The 14,051-nt window shown below is 48.8% G+C and overlaps 2 protein-coding genes across 6 annotated transcripts in view; one reads left to right on the top strand and one right to left on the bottom strand.

Moving 5' to 3' along the window:
• Window positions 1-6,771, bottom strand: part of Brf (Brf RNA polymerase III subunit) — a 111,943-nt gene extending 105,172 nt beyond the window's left edge. The window contains exons 1-3 of one of the 3 annotated variants that reach the window (XM_077680723.1): window positions 6,408-6,771; window positions 2,129-2,358; window positions 1,045-1,119 (exon numbers count right to left, since the gene is read on the bottom strand). In XM_077680723.1, the coding sequence (XP_077536849.1) occupies window positions 1,045-1,119; window positions 2,129-2,315 (262 nt within the window). In that variant the 5' untranslated portion in view covers window positions 2,316-2,358; window positions 6,408-6,771. Of the gene's footprint in view, window positions 1-1,044; window positions 1,120-2,128; window positions 2,359-6,207; window positions 6,227-6,407 lie in introns of those variants that run through there. The other 2 variants (XM_077680724.1, XM_077680725.1) reach the window with 2 other exon arrangements.
• The window catches only part of LOC144149193 (delta(14)-sterol reductase TM7SF2-like), a 43,820-nt gene continuing 35,130 nt past the window's right edge, over window positions 5,362-14,051 (top strand). The window contains exons 1-3 of one of the 3 annotated variants that reach the window (XM_077680721.1): window positions 5,362-5,477; window positions 9,728-9,777; window positions 11,940-12,489. In XM_077680721.1, coding sequence (XP_077536847.1) covers window positions 9,745-9,777; window positions 11,940-12,489 — 583 coding nt within the window. In that variant the 5' untranslated portion in view covers window positions 5,362-5,477; window positions 9,728-9,744. Of the gene's footprint in view, window positions 5,478-7,063; window positions 7,186-9,727; window positions 9,778-11,939; window positions 12,490-14,051 lie in introns of those variants that run through there. The other 2 variants (XM_077680720.1, XM_077680722.1) reach the window with 2 other exon arrangements.

The following is a 14,051-nucleotide window of genomic DNA, read 5'->3' as shown; positions in this document are numbered from 1 at the left end:
TGTTGGGCATAAAACTGTAATCTTCATACTTCCTAATACTACAAAGACTGGTGAATACACTATAGGAAGCGTTTTTTGTTTTTTTTTTGATGCATTGCTTGGAACTAATTTTACAGCTAATCAAACTTCAGTGTTTGAAATGGGCATTCAAAATGGTTCCTTGCCACTGGTGCCACCAAAGTTTAATGAGCTGCGAAATTAGTTACAAGCACTGCATCAAGAAACCGCTTCCTATACTGCATTCACCAGTGTTCGCAGTATAAGGAAATATGAAGATTACAGTTCTACGACTAACACTGTTTTGTCTATTGTTCCTCCAAAAAATTCCTAATTATCTGTAATTGTCTTCAGAACTAATTGACTTACTCAAAAAATAATGGCATATTTGAAATCAATGGGGGAAAAGCAGCAAGACTGGCAAGTTTCACAGAGTTTACTTCAAAATTGAGGAAGTTTTTTAAGAACAGTGTCCCCTCTTACAAAAAAAAACACCCTCACGTGTACGTTCTGAGCCGTCTCTCATACGAGAAGCAAATTATAAGCCTGTGAAGGAAAGTTTGACATCCACCTAAATGCAGCCATACGGCTACAAAGCAAAGCTATACATCTTTCTCAGAAACTTCGCAGTTGAAGAAAAATTCGTCCTGGTCTTACTTACTCCACCTTGGGGATTTCCCCTAAATCTGGTCGATTAAATTATAAGCCTACCGTGGTTCCGCTCATTGCTAACATAAGAAGCACGATTGTTAACTTCACTCTATACCTCACTAACGCATGCAGCAGGCCGTCCCACTCGTCACGATGACGACGCATTTTTCAACTGTAAATTCCTTTTATAAGTGACTGAATAAGCGTCAAGCAGCGCTGATTGGTGATCTCGGTGCTAGAGGTTGTCACAGAACTCGCCACAACAATGGTGTTGCCAAACTAAGGTGCAACTCACACCAGACCAAGGTCTACTAGCCATTTCTAGCCCCCTGGCCTTTAGAAAGGAAACGGAGGGGGGCAGAATAATGTGCACAGTGCAACACGTTTGCCACCAACCTTTCATCAACGTGATTTCCCGTGATTCCTTTCCCGAACCATGCTGGAACCCGCTCATGCTTCGACCAGGAGTCCCTAGAAGGCAGAACATCAAGGCACACGGGTGAGGATTACACTTGAGGCACGAGAGATTGCACGCACCGCAGCTTACTACGTAAAAACGTCAGCAACCGTTAACAGAAGGGTCACTAATGAAAGTTCTGCTGCAAGTTCTACAAAACTGTCGCTAACGAATGGCAGAGGTGAGATACGTACCGCAGTAACGACCCGCGCATTTATGCCACACCTAATCTAAACTGTGGCCATCGCTAAGGCTTGCCGTATAAATGGAAACGCAAAGCTTCTGAAGAGTGCAGGGTTGATGTTGCATTGCTGGTTTTACGCGGAACATTTGAAGAAATCATGCTTGACAATCGTTGAAAAAATTTAAAATGATAAAAAAAACACTAAATCTGTTTCGCAGCCTTACTTTAGCCATGGCAATACAAAAATTAAAGCCGTTCCACTCAATGTGAAAGCTGTTGGAAGTGCAGAGCAGCGATTCGCCATAATGGGCTGTAAAGCCATTATCCGCTTACTGCTACCACCCAATGCAATTCAAATTTCCCGCCTTACCAGTGCTCACGCGCCCCCTGCCTGAAACTGCGCCAGCGGGAGTTCTGTTCTCTTTGTGCTTTTCTCCCCGCACGTGCTGGCGTTGCACTGCCACATTTGCGCTTACTATCGTAAAAACCAACCCAATGGGTGTCCTTAACTAAAGGAACACGGGCGCTGCCGGTTAATTACGTCTATTTTTCCTCAAATGTACCTATAGTTTTCGTTGCGCAAAACAATGGGAAGATGTATGACAAGCGCCAGCGTTGCACGAGTTTCAAATGCTTACAACTATATAAACCGCTTGGCTTTCGAAGCCGCGAACAACAGCAATACCTTGGGACGCCGCCTTGGTGCTCTATTTACTTGGGTCGAGCGAGCAAGCTAGGATGACAAGGCGAGCGCCTAAAGTGCTCTGCACTTAATAGGTGCTTTGCTAAGGACGTCCAATAAAAATCGTCCAACACGAAGAGCTGATGGGCCGACGTACCGTCCATGGAGATGAGCTGCCCGATGGCCCGCGATCCGCCATGGGCGTTCTCCTCAAACTGGATCTCGGAGACGATGATGCTGTTCTCCAGCACGGAGCCACAGCCCGTGCAGACCGCATCGCCCCGGGTGGGGTCGGTGTCGATCTCGCTGCAGCCGCAGTGCTGGCATGCCTTGGTCGACGACATGGCCGCTGCGCTTCCCCGGCCGACGGCACGCTACTGGGCTACGCTGCGGGAAGAGGGAGCGAACAGGCATGCGTCACACAATGCGACGTATCGCAGGTGGCTCTCAACGAAAGTTGGATTGTTAGCACAATGTGAAGCGTCACCGTGATGACTTAACTCTTCGCTAACACGCAGGGGAAGATGATCGAGGGTATGGTTACACCCCAAGCAAGAGACGATGGCAGGGTCATCTTTGTCACGCGACCGTGAAGCACGCAACAGGGAGCAGAAATGTGATTCTGATCCTCGTGTACGAATTTCAAAGTTGGTTTATTGGGCATTTTTAATCTTGTACGAACTAAATCTTGCGCAAGGCAGTAGTGAGTGAATGCACACTTCGGCAGAGAGACATGCCAGTCGTGAACCTTCACCCAAAGAGGGGACAGTGGTGTCATGTTGTCACCAGTGCCAATGGAGTCAAGTGTTCCGCAGTCAGTCATGTTCTTGACCAGCATGGCGTGATGCGTCTTTTACATATATGTACTGCCATTTTTTTTAAGATTTGCGTCGCGATGAAAGAAGCCAGTCAGTCGAGGGCAAGTTCAGTTTTTAAACCTAGCATAGTGCCGTGTACCCACAGCACATACCGACACGAGTGGCACATTGGCACACACTTTGCAAAACCGCCCGTCAACTGAAACATTTCGGGTCTGCCAACAAGTTCCACCAATCGCTCAGTGAATGCCAAGTGCATGCGTTAAGGGAAAATAAATTTTTAATCAACAGAATGAAGAGAAAGGACACTGCGCGAGCACAAACACGTGTTGCTAGGCAACACTCGGGATAGTCAGAGGTGGGAGTATCTGAAGCACGTGTGCTACCATGCATAACCAAGCAAGTGAAACAACTTCCAATTTGACGCAACAGCTTGTATGTCAAAAAAAGAAAAAGAAGTAAACTGGAAATTTGCATCGTGGGTACAAACCTTGCCGATAAAAGTTAGCACGGCTTCAAGACAGAAGTCGGCAGATTAGCCGTCCTGGTAGAATAACGTACATAATCGTGCTGTGTTGAAGTTGGCTAAAACGGACGACAAACAGTGCGACAGACAACAGATTAATGCAAAATATGTGTTCACACTTCAAGGAACAACTCTATTTTTTCGCCTTTTGGACAGAATATGCTGCTTTTTGTTTTCTTTTACTAGCTCCAGTGCCTCTTACTGTTAGCTTTAGTGCCTTTTACTCGAACCGTTACCACTCTCCACAGGGCTTGTCCTTGACGCTGCCAGACGTGCTCACAGCTGCAAACAAGAGTAACCCACTTCTTCCCGCTACCAGTCGTAAGCGCTTCTGCTAAGGCAGCTAGCCCATGCGTGCTTGGCAGTGTCAGGGCTACCCTAGGGCCACCCCAGGGCAGCCCCAAGTCTCCTGTGGGTACTGTCCTCAGTGGCTACACTGCTCTGAGCAAGGGGCTGCACAGACCCGAAAGCATGAAGTTGGCCCACATCTGCAGGAAAAGGAGGTGCAGAATTTTTGGAAGACCGCTAGCACTAGAGGAGACATCGTGGCCATACTGATCGGCACTAAAAATGCACGCAGTGCATGCTGGCAGAGCCACATGCTTGACCGCTAACCAAATTGACCGCAAGCAACAACTGAAACACCGTGGCAGCAGATTAGGTCACATCTGTGCACACAATTGAAATTATGGCAGCAGCTGTGTGCAACCTTTTGAACGTACCAGTCGATGCAAAGCAGGGCTCAAGTGCAGGTCTTTGTCGTGTCAAGTGAATTGTGAATTTTTTGTTCTCACTTTTAGCACCTTTTAGGTGGCCATTGGCTATTGCAGATGCGGTGCTGTTAGCACACCGTAAGTAGAGTAAGTAATGTACATGGGCAGTTGGTAAGAGGCAGTGACACCCTGAAAGCTCCTCACTGATGTCACTCAATGCATCCCCTCAATCCTCTACTCACTGACAGGATCACTGAAGTGAGGACAGGCAATTTTCCAGGAGATGCGCTACATTTTGGCTTCAAATTTTTTTGTTTGTTTGTTTGCTGATGATGGAGTCACAAAGGATCCTGGTGGAAGTGACAGCTTTATTAGAAGGACCAGGGGCAAAGTATGAACTTTAGACGAGCACAACAGGAGAAAAGAATTCAGAGACACTTAACAGACTTCTCGCGTGCGTTCAAATGACAGTTTTGTGCATTTATTTCATGCTATAAATACAACCGCATAAACCGGCCATGAGCTTCTAATGTCAGCTGTCAGTCACTGGCCACTTTGCTCAAGAGGGTATGGAGAATTGTGGGTGGGCGGGTATGTTGACACCGCAGCCAACGAGAAGAGGCGAATAAGCTGTGAGTTTTTGACGGCAGCTGTCACCGTCACCGACTACTCTCCCTGGGCAAGCACACGAGAATTGTGGCAGTCTATGCAGACATCACAGCCAATGGGCTTTTTGGCACACTGACAAAGCTGTTTGTTTACAGAATGGACTGTGAGGCCGTCGCCTTCTGCTGTCTCCATCTAGAGTACAGGTTTCGCCTCTGGCTCTTTTTATCATAGAGCACGTACCAACAACATTTCTAATTAACAGCTTCACCGTAAAAGAAATTAATGTCATTTTTGTTTTTGAACGTTGTGCAAAAAGTAAATTCGATGTGGCACACATTGCAGTTATGGAAACTTTAAATACTTCATGCTCAAGCTAACACCACCAACTTCTCAGGGTCAGGTTAACTGATTGTGCCCGATTTTCCATGGCTGTAGTCGTGGCAACATGTTGCAAGCAGCTAAAACACTTACAAATCTTCATTTTGCACGGATACAATAAAAATTCTATAAAACAATGGGTTACTTTTTTTTCGCCTTAGCAAGTCTGCAGGCCTTGATGTCTTATCAAGCAACAAAGCTTAGAAACCGTATCCGTATCTCAAGTAGCGATAAATATGTTCATTAGTTTCGATGCACAAATATGACGACATGGCTCTCTTCGTCAAACGCAGCTCAAACTTCGACCAAACACACACACACACACGCACGAAGTTCTGGGCTTATTTCCACGAAAAGTACCAACTAGCACAGATAAGAGCCATTCGACATGGCTCTCGTTCATGTTCGCGGCTGCTTCCGAGGTCGCTCCTTGAAACTTTGTTTCAAGTCGACGCCAGCACTGTAAGTAATTCCTTTTTGTTTTGTAATGCGTATCCGTGAGCGTGCGTACTACAGCTAGCCGAATTCGTCGGCACGTCCGTCAGGTATCACGTATCAACAATTTGGTATCGCGTTCCGGCGTGCGGCTTTGCCAACTACGGTGCCGCATTACGTAAGGGTTCCAAAACACCGCACAAATCTTTTTTGAAGCCACATTTACTTTACTTTCACTTCCGCTACTTTTCAATTTTGCGGCACGCTGATGACAGTCGGAACGAGCCTAGATCGCGTTCCAGGGGCTCGGGGCGACCGGCAGTTCGTACGGATTGGTAGGCGTTAGCGCCCCTGACATTGAAATCATAATGACTAGCGGAAAGGTCACACACTGACACAAAACAAATGAAGCCGTATGCTACCACGAAGGCAATAGAGCTACACAAAATACCACAGTTGCGGTGGAACCCTCAAGCTTTCAACTACGCACGTGTGGCCTTTAACCCACTGCGCTATAAAAGTCCGTCCCAGCCAAATAGCAGGCATGAAACGAAAAAAATCTGTCTTCAGCTGCTTAACAACTAGCTGGCCACATCTTTTCTAGAAGAAAGTCAAACACAAACACCGGCGGACGACTTTAGTCACGAAACTCCCAACACGAACAGATGTCAAGTTGGCCTACATTGGACGACGAAGTACGCTAAAATATTGTCGTTGCATTTCCTGCGCGTCACTTTGAATCAGCTAAAGCACTTACACATTAGACAGAAAAAAAATAACTATTAATCTCGCCAGCTGGAACTGCGATTCGAACCCCCGACGGGACGCATGGCCCCGCGCCGGAAAACCATGTGCCTCAACAAACGTGGCCACGGGCGCAGCACAGAACATATGCGTAAGGGATATGGTTAACGGAGCGGCCAACACAAAGTTTATTTGCAACACGAAACCACTTGCCTGCCTGTTTCCCCACGTGGCCGGGAGAAGAAACGCTATGGGCGGCCAGCGCTTGAAGATGAGCTCAAAGGGCCAGATCGGCCCGACCGAGTAGGGGTAACCGCTCTCTTCCTTTTCTTCAATCGACGATCCCTTCGTCAGTGACAAGCAGTGTGAGTCACGCAAGACAACGTGAGAAGCGCGACAGCTACATTAATCTGAAGTATTTTACTGTGGATTCGGTCACAGTGAACTGTAATACGGTGCTTGTACTACGCCATTCAGAACCGTTCACGGGCGTAGAAGCAGAAAAAAGAAAAAAAAGCTTCCGCACTCCACGGCTACGAAAAAAAGCGCACGCCGGAGGCAAGCGGGCAAGCGCTGAATAGAGAAATGAGCGGATTCGGTGCCAGCACAAAAAAGTTGAGTGTCATAACGCGCCCTCTGTGTTTGGAAGTTGGTAACACAAGAGACGCCATTTGATCCGTACTCGCCGCGAGCAATCGGGTTGCTGCAAACCGCGTGCGTTTGTCACAAGGAACAGTACTGTTGTTTCCAAATACACTTTTGGAGGCCCCCCTAAATGTGCACCGCTAAAAATAAGAAGTCTCTCCCGCCTCTGGGAGGGCATGGTTGCGTGCAGTGACGTCACAGCAAACTCGTCCAATTGAAAAGTGTGTTGCAAAATGGTTTCGGGAAACGGCGAATAGAGAGGCAGATTACGCCGCTCTGGCCAATGGCGTCTGGCGGTATCTTTGTCGTTGACAAGGCGTCGGTTGGGACGAGCTGTTTGAAACGGGTATGTCCACGCTCCAATGTTTATAAAGTTGTTAATTGTGGTTACAATTGCCGATATCCTTATATTTGTCACCGCAAATGTTCGCGGCAGTGTGTAGTGCTTGAACGCGAGCGTTTAGCCGGGCACATCGCGCGCGATCGGCGCTCAACTTTGGTATGCGCGCGAACTGCGCGAGCGGGAAGCTTCGCGTGAGTACCGCCGAACGAGCCGGTGGTTTGCGATCTGCGGTCGGAGACCGACGCTCGATGTGTTAACTGCGGCAACAGAGGGAATTTTGTCGAAGCTACGCGCTTCAGTGCGACCCAACGCGCACTTCGCATGCACGGTAGCGTCGCTTCGAGCCGGCCCGCTCCAACCGATCGTCGTCTCGCCTGCACCACGCTCACGGCGCAGCGTAGTCACTAATCGAAAATTTTCAGCGTGCTAATTGGTACGCTTGGCTTTTGCGCTCGTTTGACGCAAAGATGCGTGCATCTCTGCGGCGCATGCACGCTGAGGTCAAGTTCACTGACCGCGCTCAATGCCGCTTGCTTTTTTTTTCCCCTGCCCGGTCAATAGTGCAGTACTACCCGCCGGCTACATGGCGACGCTTTCGTTCAAATGCACCTGGCAAGGCGTTAACTGCCGTGTGGCCTCAACGTCACGCATTTGCATCTACGGAAGGGTCAAGGGAAGATAGAAGTCGACCGCGATAACGGAGTTTGGCTTCGCTTCGCGCCTGATTAACGAGCGTCGGCGTCGTTCCGGCGCTAAGCCTAATCGCAGCTTCTCGCTTTCCAATGCAGATGGCGGTGGTGACGGCAGCTTTAGCGCTGCCCGTTAGGATTGGGCGTAGCCGTAATTAAGTTGTAACGGGAAAGTTTTGTCGGGTTTTAGTTAACTACGTCGTACACTGGCCCTCCCCCTCTCTTTGTGGTCCCGTGCATAACAAACAGAAACGTATTATTACGCTGGGCGTTTTTCGTTCGCGATTGCGTCACAGCCCAGCGCTCTTTTCAAAATCGCGCGGTGGACGCCACGGAACGTCATTTGCACTCCTTAATTGAGGTCGACGAACTGCCAACAGCGACTTGTTTGTTCATATTAGACATGATTAGTTGCGCGAGACGTTTGTCATGTTATTCGACCGAAAAACAGCGTCGTTGGCGCGTTGGCGGGGGACAAAAAACGCGAGATGCTGCCGTGAGCGCAAGCGTCCATGCTTTGTCTTGCCTTTTGAAAATAAAAACAAATGCTGTTCGCACCATTTGTGCGAATAAGTTGTCACCAAGAGCGAAGTAAGTGTGTTGCTGCTGCTGTTGCACCTAAACGAGTGGCAGGTATTAAACTAATCGTTTTCTGTGGTGCGCCTGCGTTGTTGGCTTCACGAAGCCAGTGCCTCTGGTTTCTGCTAGCTCTTCTTGTTGGCTTACCAAGGCTACATCACAAAATGGTGCTGAAATCTGGTGCGTGACAGACGTGATGCAAATGCTGAATTTGTGTGTTCACGAAACTCCTAGGTCATGCCAGACATGCTGACCTTTGAGCTCTAATTTTTATCATGCGCTTTTTTTGCACGCAGAAAGTGAAATTATATACAAAAGCGTGGAGGCTGTCTATAGAGAGCACTGTGGATTGCTTAAGTGCCATTTTGCGAACTGTGGATCACCGCTTTGATATTAGTCAGCAGCCAACCTTGTTTATGCTCAACTGACATCAGTGCTTTTCTGGTAAATATCGCCTGTGCTGTCATCTCTGCAACCGTGGGGTGGGCAGTAGAATGTAGAAGCACGTTCCCATTCTTCTGTATTGCCAGAAAGCCACGGAAAATGCATTGTTTTCATTTGAGAGCAAACATAATTGGTGCACTACAGTTCAGCCAGTGTAAAGGTTGTTGGCTGGTTGCTTAGTATCGTGGTGTGATGGCAGAACCTGTAACAGGCTCCATTTAGCACATCAAGGACGATGACGTTAGCTCTCATCAAGCGGTGTACAAACTTGTTTTATTTCCCTTCTGAAGACTATGCGTACATAACAGCCAAATGCAGAAATGTTTTTCAGGAGACGAGGTGAGGAAAGAGAGACACAAGAAATCTGGGAGGTCCCAATATTCGAACATACGTTACTACTTGGTTCTCTAGAGACGTGTACCTAACTATTCCAATGCTCAGCTTTGATTTACTTGGGGGGGGGGGGCTGCAACATTAAGATACATATTTCCCATTCTGCTTCAAGTTTGTGTCTAAGTCACTGAAATCTGTCAGGGGCGATGTTTCAATAAATACCCCTTTTTAACAACTGTGTCCTGGACTTATCATCCAGTGCGGATGTCACCGACAGCAGTCGAAATTCAACCAGTTGCGAGCATCTGATGATTGTACTAGGCAAAAAAAAGCTGTACTCTTCCCCGTCAACTTGCCAGTGTGAGATGGAATGGAACTTTGTCTCGGTTCGGCGTCGGTTGCCAGTTTGGCCGAGCCCCTTCGTTCACGGAAATTGTTCTGTCATTGTGTGACCCGCCTCTCCCGCCCTGCCGGCTTTCTTCTTCTCTTGTTTGGTGCAGAGCCGTAGCACGTGAGGATGGCGCCCCCCAGGAAGAGCGGCACTGTGGAGGTAGGTTCCGAGGTGTTTGTGGACCGCTATCCGTTGCCTGCCAGGGTGATCCGCATCCGGGGACACTCGTGCGAAATTCAGTTTGTCAACGGCACGGTCGCCGTCGTCCAACTCTCGACAGTCATGCAGGTAAAGCGCCCGCTTCGCTCGCGACGGCCGTATGCACGCCGCGTAGAAGGAAAGAAGCACGGGGCAGTGGAGGGGTGCTTAAAAAAAGAAAGTCAGTGTTATAAGTCTTTTATCAAAGGAACTGATGAAAATACTAGAAAAGGACCACAGGTGATTGTCGTATTTGTACAAACACAAACTTGCCTCGTCTGACTTGAAGAGGGATCATAGTGGGATGACCCTCTAATTGCCTCACTTCTTGCACCAGTAAGCCACACATGACATCCTGGCAGAAAGTCTTGTTGTTTTGCAATGGGATAGCAAACATCCCCCTCAGGAGAGTTGGGAGCCGGTCTTCTTACTTGACTAGTTCGGAAAAAGGCTGTCTCGCTCTACAGTTGCAAGTAGCCATCAACAGGGCAACTACCGCTGGGTTAGTCGGATCAAAGTTACTACATAGAGAAGAGTCCCTTGCGCTAGAAACGTTACTCTGCAACTCGACAACACTGCGTCCTTCAATTGTTGGCAGGAAGCTATACAAGCAGCAAAGTCTTCAGGAACCCTTTCTTTCCACACTGTGGCATGGTAGAGGATAACCTGCCTTTTTCATCTCATGTGTGGGCCCTTGTGGCTATTGTTAAGCGGCGGCCCAGCAAGGTATGTCGGTGAGAAAAATGCAGATTTTATGCGTTTTTTTTTTTTTTTTTTTTTTTTTTTTCTGGTGAAAAAAGGGCGAAAGAATCGCACGCCAGCAGTGTAGCAAGGGGATCTGAATTATTACGACCTGTGTTGTGTGCTTGAAATGAGTTCCAGACTTTCATGTCGCTCAACTTCATGCGGGCGAAGGAAAAAGGTGGGTTATCACTTCGCTGTCTTCATTTGTGGTGTTTCCTGCAGAGAAACACGCACACGCATTCGGATTATCAATACCCCAACGATTACTGTCGGCCACTGTGAGTAGCCTAGTGTCTAGTGCAAGTGCACGAGGAAGTCAGCTGTAGTCGGAATGCTGCCATTTTTTTGTGTAGATATGTGCGAGTGACTTATGGCAGGGGTCGCTAGCGCTTGAGTGCTGCTTCAACTTTCTGTCGAGAGATGGCAGGCTAGTCAGCTTGCTCCTGTTTGGACGCAGCACACGGGGACCGGCCTTTGATACATGGGGCCTATCAGCATTTTCGCAACTGGTGTGCTTTAGAATATAGACAAAATGCAAGTTTGTTTTATTTGAAAGACTCCGTGTTTTATAGTGCCCCCAGCGCTTGTCCTGGAGCAAACGATGTCCAATTCACTGCAAAATTAATCATTTTAGCCTAAAATTTTGATTCTCCCGCCAAATCATGTGTTTTAGTGATGTCTGCCGTGACGTCACAAGAGGGGGTATTCAAATGAACTTCCAGTGCAGCCTTGCTTACCGTCAGTCAACCCGATGGTGCTGCCATACTCAACCACGGACTGCTGTTCGTTCATGCTTTGTATTTGCACCAGGCTTGTTTTCGTTACGGTAGAAAGTAATCGTTTCGTGAAACATGGGCCATGCTCGACAAACAGGGTCACGTAAGACTTCGCTTACGCCAATCGGTCAGTGTCGTGTAAGACAACTCCAAAGCGGCGGCCAGGTGTGCAGCTAAAACAAACATAGTGCGCCCAGTACCAAGAGCAGTGCGCATCGGCTCTTCGATGTTTGTGTATTTTCATAGCTTCCACCCTTCCCCGACAATTCTTGCTGCTGTAATATGAATGTGCATTACATTTAGGCGCAAATAGCTCATTCTGCGAGCTTATAAGCCCTGCCTAATTTGCGTTTTGCCGGCCTGAGCCAATTACACAGCTGGGCACATGACATCATAGGTTCTGTTGCGGGAAATGAGCTAGTGGGTCGTATGGCCATTCCCTTTTTTCCTAATTATGTAGCTTATTTGAGCAAAGTGTATGTTAAAAGCGGTGTCGGTATGATTCTAGCGAGGCAATCTTTCGAATGAACCAAACGTGTGTTTTGTCTGCACGGCCCCTTTAAGTAACTCTGCTTTCCCCCCGGCCACCGTTCTCCCCCGCAGTCCGAGACCGTCAGCAGCCGCAGCAGCCGCACCGAGACGTCCTCTTCGTCGAAAGGGTCCTCCAAGTCTCCCGCCAAGACGGCCAGAGGCAGCATGGCCCGCAGCCGAAGCCAGAGCGGATCCCGGGCCGCCCCTTCGGGCCGCTCCCCCGGACGGCCCCCCACTTCGCCCAAGAAGCAGCACACGCCGCGCAAGGCTAGCCACAGCCCGGCCAAGAAAGCCGCCACGAGGAGCCCCGCCCGCAAGAGCCCTGCCCGCAAGAGCCCCGCCAAGAAAAGTCCGGCCAGGAAGAGTCCGCCCGCCAAGAGTCCGGCCCGGAAGAGCCCGGCACGCCCCGTGGGCCGCCCCCGCAGTCCGGCAAAGCCCAAAAGCCCAGCGCGGAAGTCGCCCGGCCGCAAGTCGCCGGCCCCCAAGAGTCCCGCGCGCAAGTCGGTGGCCCCCAAGAGTCCGGCCAAGAAGACTCCGGCCAAGACGACCAGGGCCTCGTCGAAGTCGCCAGCCCGCACTACTCAGCGTAAGAAGAGCGTCAGCCCCGCGCGAGAGAAGAAAGGTGGGTTGCCGGCGCACGGTTGGCTTTTGACTCTTTGTGGTAGGTGTAGCGCTTAGGGACAGGAAACGAGCTGCCTGGATCAGAGAACAAACTAGACTAGAAGATATCGTAGTTCAAGTAAGGAAAAAGAAATGGACTTGGGCTGGCCATGGGGTGAGCTGACGAACCGACAACCGGTGAACAATTAGGGTAACAGTGGATACCAAGAGATGTGTCTAGGAGGGGAAGGCCATTAACCCGACGGTGGGATGGAATGGGTGAATTCAGAGGCGAGGGGTGGACTTAGGTTATGCAAGACAGGAGGGGGAGTGGGTTGATTGGAGGCACCTTCGTCCTGCTGTGGATTTAAATAGCTGTTAGGAATCATCATGACGGTCATTCTTCGGCTGAGATCGGCCAGGTGTGCGAGTTCATCCCTTTTTGTCGTTTTTCTCACAGCTGAGTCGATTCATGTGCTGTGGGGTCCCCTTGCTTTGTCAACTCGTTTACGCCGTTTTTTGCAGAAGTACCATGTACCAAGTAGCCCTTCAGCAAACCGTTCTGCAGCAAAGATTAATAAAAAAAAAAGTGATCTGCGGCAGGCATCCACATAATTGTGCCATTGGAGGCTGTGTTTTAGAAGGATTGGGGCACTGTTCCTGGCAGTATCAGAAAGTTTACCAATTTCATATATTGAGTAGATGTGAAAAGAAAATACCCACTCTGGCAAATTGCAGGAGTTCTGCCCTACCTGTATTGTGTGGTTACAGTCACTGAAGTGTACGTGTTGAACTCTTCTTTGTGGTGGTGAGATGCTAGCGTAATTGTTTCTTTTTTTTTTATTGTTCACTGGGATATCAGAGCGTTGGTTTGTCTGTACAGCTTGGCAGAAGGGAAAGCTACCGTGCGACCTTAGTGGGTGCTGTGGGGACAAACTACTTCTCCCGGCATTAATTTGCTGGTGAAAGGTCGCTTGCATGCTTAGAAACAACATGCGGTGTCCCTGCATGAGTTGTAGGGCTTAAATGAGGCAAACATTTAGTTGTGGTGACGTGCAGAGTTGAAAGAGTGTGTCAAATCGTACCGAGAGCTTGTGTGGCTTACGGAAGAATATGTTGTTGCTCAAATGGGTACTCAGATATGGAAAGCATTATTATTGCGTGGAGGTTGACGAAGATTTGGAAGGCACGCGGGACAAGCGCTGATTATCATCTGTGTAGTTTATGCCGATACACGTACGCATATCCTGCAAATACGCACAGGTAGGTGCCAAAGGGAACAGAGCTACCAATACCAGCCATTTTGCACGATTGAAAATGTGGGAAGACAGCAGATGCACAAGATAAGCCCGCTCTGTGTCGCGCCATTTAATAGATTTGTCACTCGAGCACTGGTAAGGGACAGACAACCGATTTTCGTCGGGAATATTTGGTTTATCCCAAATGAAAGGGCATCACTTAAAACACCTTGACCTGAAATAGTTTTGCTGATAGCGGCCTAGAACTTTAGAAATTGCAATTTTTAGATCTACCAGCCACGTGTGCCCCACCAAAAGGAATGCGGGCGGCCATGACAGTAAGTCG

The sequence above is a fragment of the Haemaphysalis longicornis genome, unplaced genomic scaffold, assembly GCF_048455015.1.
Source record: "Haemaphysalis longicornis isolate Haplotype H1 unplaced genomic scaffold, Haemaphysalis longicornis Haplotype H1 scaffold_8, whole genome shotgun sequence".
Lineage (NCBI taxonomy): Eukaryota > Metazoa > Arthropoda > Arachnida > Ixodida > Ixodidae > Haemaphysalis > Haemaphysalis longicornis.
The sequence above is the reverse complement of the archived record's forward strand: the minus strand, read 5'-3'. Positions and strand labels throughout refer to the sequence as shown.